This window comes from Lupinus angustifolius, chromosome LG18 (assembly GCF_001865875.1).
Source record: "Lupinus angustifolius cultivar Tanjil chromosome LG18, LupAngTanjil_v1.0, whole genome shotgun sequence".
Taxonomy (NCBI): Eukaryota; Viridiplantae; Streptophyta; class Magnoliopsida; order Fabales; family Fabaceae; genus Lupinus; species Lupinus angustifolius.
The window spans coordinates 9273773-9282818 of NC_032026.1; the positions used below are offsets into that span (position 1 = coordinate 9273773).

At 32.6% G+C, this 9046-nt stretch overlaps 1 protein-coding gene across 1 annotated transcript; it reads right to left on the minus strand.

Moving 5' to 3' along the window:
• Positions 704-4802, minus strand: LOC109333219. Its single transcript, XM_019568572.1, has 7 exons — positions 4371-4802; positions 2841-2898; positions 2605-2685; positions 2452-2487; positions 2072-2311; positions 1840-1981; positions 704-1764 (listed from the first exon to the last, which is right to left on the minus strand). Exons 1-7 carry the CDS (start codon positions 4553-4555, stop codon positions 1274-1276), a joined length of 1233 nt encoding a protein of 410 aa, XP_019424117.1. The 5' UTR covers positions 4556-4802; the 3' UTR covers positions 704-1273.

The following is a 9046-nucleotide window of genomic DNA, read 5'->3' on the forward strand; positions in this document are numbered from 1 at the left end:
ATAGGGTGATATGATTTTCCATTTACTGCATTGGCACTTAACAACAACTTAATGTTAGCGACGAAAAATGAATACTATTTCCGTATTGTTAGAGATAGATACTGTTAAAAAAGAGAGTTAGAGATTGACAACTAAGCATTTTGTCCTTGAGACTCACGACCAAAAAAAATATATTTATCCATTGTTAGTATAAATATTTATATAGTTAATATATCATTTATTTATATTACTTTTTTAAAATTAATGATGAATAATAGATGATATATTAACCGTATATAAAAATCATTCATACGTTTCATTTCTCCAAGTGGCCTCCCACACATGTGATTCCTTTTTCATTGATGGAAAATGGCTTGTGAAGCAAACAATATAAAAGATGGGGTACACGAAAAGACTGATTCATGAGTGAGTCTGAGTTGCGTATAAGTTAACATGTTTCAATTTCGACATAACATCATGGTCCATGATTATGGGGCCACATTTCGATGTGTATCCTTCCCATTTTCAGTTACTTGACTTAATCATTAACAACAAATTTCTATTGAGGAGTCTCTATCTCTATTCATATTAAATTATTATTATAACATTCCATAACATTGTTGTAAAAACATTAAGTAAACAGTAATTATTAATTCATCAAAAAGGTTGTTTATCTTTATATTGTCTGAATGATTAGAAACAAATGAAAACTCCACTTACGATAGTACTAAACAAAAAGATATTTAACTTGTGCCAAAGAGGACGATGCAGGAGATACAAAACTACTTGAACCTTTTTTTTTTCGTTTCCTAGTTAGACATGTCAAATTTACCAGTATTCATTTGGGAACCATACATCAAATTTTCTATTCCAAAATATGTAATATATACAGGTATTTTCATAATAAATAGCAAACCTAACCTCATAGTAAAAATACCCCAGTACAGTTTATCCCATATCATGCAATTTAGAATGTTTTGTTACTCTTGCAAAGCATCAACCAGTTGATCCATCAGAAGCGTTCCTTTCTAGGTAATAAAATGTTTATTTATCAGGGCAAATAACTAAATCATATAGGATTGAGATCAAGCAATCTCATTTCATATCACCCTTCATATTCTCATAAGCACTGAGGAGGACTTAATAGTTGAACCATTGCACTACCATTGCCTGATATAGCATTCCGTTGTTGCATCGAAATATATTATACCTCCATGTAATGTCTTGGAATAATGTTGATGGTTCAAGTAGATTTACCACAAAGTACTTCCTTATGTTAGATATGAAAATAACTTCATAGTCTGGAGCGACGAAAGCGTTTAATACCGCTGAAAGGTGAATGCCTGGGAGCTGAAGCACACAACCTGCCATTTAGATTCCCGGGAGATTTCACATCCCAACCCTCGACATTCTTAGGAACACAAACATCAAAAAGAAATTGGCCAAGGACACTATGAGCACTGATGCTTGGGGAGCTGGGCAGACAAACAGCTTTTTCTTTGTGTTCATCTTGCGGAAACCCAGATTCTCTGTCATTTTTATGTCCTTCAGAACTAGGCAAATAGAAGTGGTCACTTGGCCCTAGTGCAACTCTTCTAAAGCTCTGATTTGAATTAATTACCACTTTCTGCAGGTCATAGATTATATCAGATATCTCATCCTGCATACCGGCCATACCAGTTCTTTCTCGTTCACGGATCACATTATGTGAATATAATGAAGTAGCCTTCTCCAATAAATGGCTCACAGCAGCTCTATATTGGATTGGGTGATCTTTGAAATGACCTGGAACAAAAATAATAATAGTTAAACCTGTTATATGTTGCCGGCAGTATAGGTGAAAATGGGTCTCAGACAAACCTACGTGAGAGGAGCTACTCAAATTCACAAGGTTGACGTCTCCATTAAGACTGCGTAATCGTTGGGCAAAATCGTTGATGCTTTGGTATCGCACAAGGTTATCATTCTCAGAACATAAAATGAGAAATGGAGCTCCAAAATTCTAAAAACAAAAATGAAATCAGAGTCAAAAAAATTTCTTAAAAGAAAATAAAATACTTAAGATTCCCAGCGGTTCAAGATAAATACTTACAACAGAAGAATATAAGGCCTGCCAATGTTCAGCAGCTAGAGATTCAAACCTAGTTAGGTATAAAGCATCTAAACCAGAAGCAACGGATTTTGCGACCCAAGAAACAAACTTTGATGGTCCAGGCAATTTTGCAATGGAAGGGTTCAGAGAAAAGCGGAAGCCAAAATCACTTGTAACATCTAGTGGACCAGAATCATATATGTGTCCAGAAATACATTTCCTGAGCAATTGATAGTTATGCTTCACAAAATAAATCAATAATTAATAAATTTCATGATGATCACAGAGTAGAAGTCATCATCAATCAAACAAAAGAACAAGGATTGATCTAAGACAGGATCAGTTTTTCATTTAAACTAAATACTAAAAAAATGCCTTACCATGTAGGTTGGAGCTTCACACCCTCCATCAATAAGCTGCATTTATATGAAAAGCTATTATAATGGGCATTTATACTCATACACAGGACATCTAGCATTATTTTTCTCTACTCCAGAAAAAGTAAGATCGGATGCCGAACTATCTAGCATTACCTGAAACACCTTGTACAGACAGGCTTTTGACCCAGCAGAAAAGGCAGCAAATACAACAGGACATGGCCTGATCCTCAACTCCTGCATAATCCAAAGGATTTGTTTTGCTTAAAAGTTAAAACCTAAGATGCAAGCCGAAGAATGATACTCAATCCATAGCATCATTAAGAGTAGTGTGAATTTACACATAAGAGTATCTATAAATCTTAGCATATCTTCCAATTTCTAAAACTAACCTCAATAAGCTCTTCAGTAACACAAAATGCCAATGACATGGCACTTTCATCATTGAAACTGCATGAGAGGAAAATTGTGTCATAAAGACTACATCAATGTCAGATGAAAACAAATTTAATATGGCAATGACATGTGATCAACAAAATGAAAATACAAAATAGTATACCTTGAGAATTACTTAGTTTGTTATCATGTGAGCATGATTCGATGTGCTGTTTAGAAAAAGGGATTTAGGATAATGCAACACCATGCCACATACAAGTGACAATTGTACTTAACATAGTTTTACTGGATATTAGTAATATATGATGCTCTACGCACCTTCTGGCATATTCTTTTTACAATTACAGCAAGCTTTCCATTCTACATTTCATTAACCTAACTGCAAGGGAAGTATTTTTTTCATTTCTGTTTTCAGTGCTTTAAGTAAAGACATCTGAACATTGTCACAGAGCACTTCAACCAGAAACAAAAGCTTCCCAACACCTGTAAGATGTAGAAAGATGTGTATTCGGACAAATCTCTGATATTCTCCTATGCATCAAAATCGGAGCTAGAACCTCCCTTAAAAGCTGCCTTACAATAAACCACAAGTAAACAATAGCCACACCTCTCCAGCCCACTCATATGCTTGATTCATATGTCTGTGTAAACTCGATAAACATTGCTTGCCTACCCTAAATAGTGTTTTGAAGGATTTAGTTTCTGATATAACAGCTGTGACATTTAATCTATGTAGTTGACTTCACCTACAGAAAAAGGCTTTGAATGTTGTTATTATTCTCAATCCATGGTTCCCTTTATTTCAAGTTGACAACGCAGCGCATCACCTAGTTCCCAGCTACGATCTAAGAACTAAAGAATAGTGAAAGCTGAATTCTAAGAGAAAAAAGGTCTACATAATAAAAATTAGACATTTAATAGCATTATGCTATTTTCACATGCATAGCATCATCCAACAGTATATTTTCTAATTTCATTCTAATGTCACAGGGGTTGGCAACATGACATGCAAAATTCAACTCACTACAGCTGTCCTCTCATAAACTTGAGATAAGATAAATATGTGAAAAAGGCCATGTATGAATGTGCATATGCACAAAAAAGAGGTATATATTCTTTTCCAGAAGTTTGAAATAAAACCTCAAGAGAATCTAGAATAAAGTAATGTCAAGATTATAAAGTCCTTGATTAGAAGTTCTAGATTTACCTCCTAAATGTAATAATTCTAAATGATAAATCCAAAGAACACAACACACAAATAGCCAAAAATATACATGATTGTACCAAGTCTAGGTTCTTCAGTTCAAATTGTGCATAACAAGCTTTGATTTTTACAATTTTTCTCTCACATCTAATACCAAGCCCACCAATTTTATCAGGTTGTTGATCCACTAGATCTATTTACAAGTCAAATCAGTTCTCAAGCAACAAATAAATGCATCAAATGGAAAATAGGTCCAAAGATGATAGGAATGATGAAAATTAAAACCCAAAAGCAAAATGAAAAAATAAAATAAAAAACTTACGCGGAGAGGTAATGGGCATAACAAACAAGGGAATTCCACCCCAAAGAAGAGTACAAATCTATAAAATCTGGTAAGAGGGTATGTGGAACAGAAACCCACGCAAAGATTACAACGATTCCTTTAAAATCAGAGACCTCTTTTCTTCCCCAGTAAATATTACCACCTTTAATTTCAGCTCCACCCATAGCTCGGAGAAGACCCAATAAGAAAAACAAGTGAATTTCAACTGGGTAATTCAAAAGTTTGAAACTTTATCAAGGTTGATGGGGATTTGAATAATTGGAATTGGAAAGCTTTGTTGAATTTCATAGGGTGTGTGATGCTGAGTAGATACTAGATATCATTCTTATCAGCATTAAGCCCTGTTGAGTGTGTGGGTCAAATAATCTGAAAGGGTATTTTTTAATTCTGCAAATTTTCAATTAATGGTTATGGATGGTTGAGGCTTGGTACATACTTCTATTCTATCCCTGTTAGTATTATCTTCCACAATGGAAAGATAAGTACATTCAAAAGAGACAAAATAATATGATTTGACATTTTATTTGGATTATATTTTTAAATTTTTATATAAATGTAAAAGTGATAATTTACTCATTTTTGGAATAGATCCTTTCCCATTCTATTATATGTATACCAAAAATCGATATTGGACCACGAGACCATGGCCACCCTATCATTTCAGGATAGACTTTGAGCTTTACTTTGTTTGTCCTGCTAGGATAATTTTGTATTTTACGGTAATATTTGATTTTACTTAGTCACCAATAACTTTAGGGATGATTCTATAATATAAATTGATACCCTTTCTTGAGTTTACGTGTATCATCTTACTTTTCCTTTTTCCTTTTTTGTTTTTTATAAGCATATAATTATCTCTCATAGTCAACCTCATATAATGGACTAAAGCTTGATTGTTTGTGGTGGTTATAATTATCTTCCATAAAGGCAATTCTATTTGAGTTACGTAGGACTATTAGGGATAACAAAGTTCTTCCTACTAAATGTTTAATGCAATTGTATTTTTTGGAACTCAAACTTGAGATATATGATTAAATTAGAAGAGAAGAAATTATATTATTGTTATCCTCTTTTACCATTGCTTCTCTCTCACCCACAACCTATTTTCTCTTGGTCGACTTGGTTTAGTGTATGGGGTGGGAGACATGATTTTGTTCCCTGGACATGGTGGTTCATGGGTTCAAAGCAGTAGAAGGATATTGAGGTTAAGATAATATTTGTGATACTTTGTTTTTGCATGTTGATTATGAACTCTTGTGGGTGGTTAGGTTCAGCAATTTGCCATACCGGTTGCATGTTTGCTTTGAACTCTACTTTATTAAAGGAATCATTGGATCTCAAGTCATAATAGAGGATTATAATCAATAGTAGTGATGGGAATGAGCTACAAAAAAGTGGGAGCATTGTTGTACCACAAAGTGTGTCACTACTTGTTATTGGTTAAAAAATATATTTAAATTAAAATTTTAATATATGTCACATCCAAAAGAGTGCATGTAATTTCTCGTACCCACACTACTACTATTTGCAAGTACGGTATAGATAATATGTATTTGTTAATACCCAATAGATTTTTAAGTTTAAATATATCTTTATATATTTTATAATAACTAACATATATAAAATAATGATTACATGAGTAATAAAATTTATATACATATTAAATTTTTCATATTTCAATTACTAAAACTTATTAGAAAATAATAATAATATAGATAATATATAATCATAAAATTAAAAAAATAGAATATTATATAATTATTTCATTAAAAAATAAATTTATAAATATGTGGATATGCACATATGAGATGAAAGGATAAAAACTCGTCCTATGGGTACTAACAAAAATAGATTATGGATGGAAACATATATTATGATACCCGCATCATAAATTCTCACATATTTATAAATTTATTTTTTAATTAAATATTTTTACATATTATAATTTTTTATTGTTTTATTATCAATTTATAACTATTTTATGATGACTTTAGTAACTAAATTAACATGTATATAAAATTTTAGTATGGATGTAATAATTATTTTTTATATATATTGATTATTACAAGATATATAAATATATATGTAAATTTAAAAACTCATTGGATACCTTCGTATACTTATTACTCATTGGGTACCATAAATATTATGAGTATGGTATGAGAAATTATTGCACATACTCGTTCTCTTACATTATCATCACTAAATGAGTATCATAATATTGATTCTCAGCAAGTTATTTTTATAGGTAATCATTATATATATTGTAGCAATTACCTACGAATTGGATATTTTTGTGATTAGTAGTAGTCAATAGTTTGTGCGGGTCTTGGTAATGGTCAAAACGAGCCACTGAAGCTAGTTTGAGCAAGTACATTTCGGGTTCAAGTATTCAAGTTTATTTTTTTGGTGCATTTGGGGTTGGATATTTTTTAATTCATCTAGTTTTATTCTTGACAGTTGAAATACTCAACAATTGAGAACATAGAAAGGGCCATGATTCAGTATGTCGGATCCCATCAAAATCGCTTGAAATTCATTCAACCTATTTTGCCTACTTCAGTGGCATGCAACAGAGGACAATGGCCATGGTATTTTGCTGCTCTTGTTTGAGAAGCTTAACATAGACTTGCATCGGGAAGCTCGCTAGTCATGTGAGATTTGAGATTTGTGATTTTGGTTGTAATTGCTACTAAGAATTTATAATTGTATAGCACATGTTTATTCAACACACTTACAATGTTGGTAAAGGTGAAGATTGTGGAACTCTAACTAAAAAAACAAATCAAAATTCCATAACAAATGAAACAATATATTAGTATGTTGTTACTCATACCTCGTAACTTGGTAAAGGAATTCACACATTAGCTAACTTTTCTTAAGGTGTAAGAGAAAGATATTATAGAAGGCTCGATTAAGAAGACTTTTGATGTTTCACTATCATAGCATATATTGGCAAAATGATTTTGGGGGTACTCTATTGAGTCAAATTAACATCTACCCTCTTAACTTCATAACTCCAAGCCACTTGTGAACCAAAGTTTATAGCCAAAAGCTCCATGTGTAAATGATTCAATATGCTAAAATAGCCGGCAAAACCTTGCAACCAAGTGTTGTAGTTCTGTCTAATAATAACATGAAAATGCACTTTTTCGAACAATAAAATCTTTAACAATAGATTTGCCTCCTCTAAAGTGCATAGTGAAAATGTAACAATTGAATGAAAAATCAATGGCTGAAATTATGATAAGATACATACAAATTTATAAATAAATGTGAAGTTGTTAATTTCTCACGATTGTTTTTTTGAATCAACGGCTATAATTCTTCTTTTTATCCTTCAAGGTGCAATTAAATACATTGATAATAATATATCTAACATTGTATTTTCCAGAAATATTATCAGAACCTCTAAACAAACACCCTCTATAAAACAATGTTTTCTCCTTTGTCCACCAATACTAGTGGAAACTGGAAACAACAAAAGTATAATTCTCTCCTGATACTTGACATCAATTTTTTTTAAGATTTAGATCTTCAATTATTTTTTAATTAAATATTTTTAAATTTTGAAAATATTTTATTTTCCTTACATTTCAGTATTGGATAGTCCATTATTGGATAAGATTGGTACTCTTAGTTAGATGCTTCATCGTGAGATATTTAGTGAGACACTTAAGTCCATAAAACGCTTCTTCTTTTCACTGGAGAAAATTTGATTGCCTTAATGTTAAGTGCCAAATTGTAAAGGAAATTCATATACTTTTGGGGCACTTAGTGCGCATTTATGCTATAACTGTGTAAGATTCCTGATAACTTAGTAATTTTGTTCTGTGTAGGAAATTTTATGTGTTTATGATGTTTCAGGATAAGATTTAAGGAAAAAATGAGAAAAATGAGAAGATTGGTACTTCTGAGCACCGCCAGCCTCGCCCAAGCGACAATTGGAGCTAAAAATGTCCTGATGTCCTGCTTGATCCTTGCCTAAGCGAAGGATCCTCGCCCAAGCGAGGTGATCAGGTCTAAAAGCTGTTGGAGAATTTCTCCATCCGAAATCCGTAGATTAAACGCGGAAGTCCTTATGACCATGGCTTTGTTCCCATAACCTAATGTTTATGCCCATACATAAACTCAAATGGAACAACCATGGTCCAGACCGAAGAAACCCCAAATAAGTTCATGGTGAAGATAAAGAATATACCTTGTTGAGCCATTTCCGGAATCTCGAAGGTATGAGGGTGCGATGATCTTCCAGATGATAGAGCGCCGAATGGTTTTCCTTAGTTTCTCTCTAGAGGGGAATGAGAGAATTGTCTTATGTTGTCTTGAGAGAGTGTTATGTGTTGTGAGGAGCCTTATGTTTGCCTTATGTTATATATGCCTAATGGATGAGTTGATAGTGTTATATCCTTGTTGGATAACACTATCCTCATCCTACCTTATTCTCCTCAAGTTTACACTTGAAAACCTATTGCTCTACAAATGGGGACCATAACCCATAAAAGTAACCCCGTAGTGGTTACTACTTTAGGTGCAATAATTCTGATTCAGTCCCTTCATCAAATCAGAAATTGTCTGAAGGTATCTACACTTATATTATTTCATGACACGTATGCCCTTAGCCACCAAATTAATTACTGAATATCATTTTATAT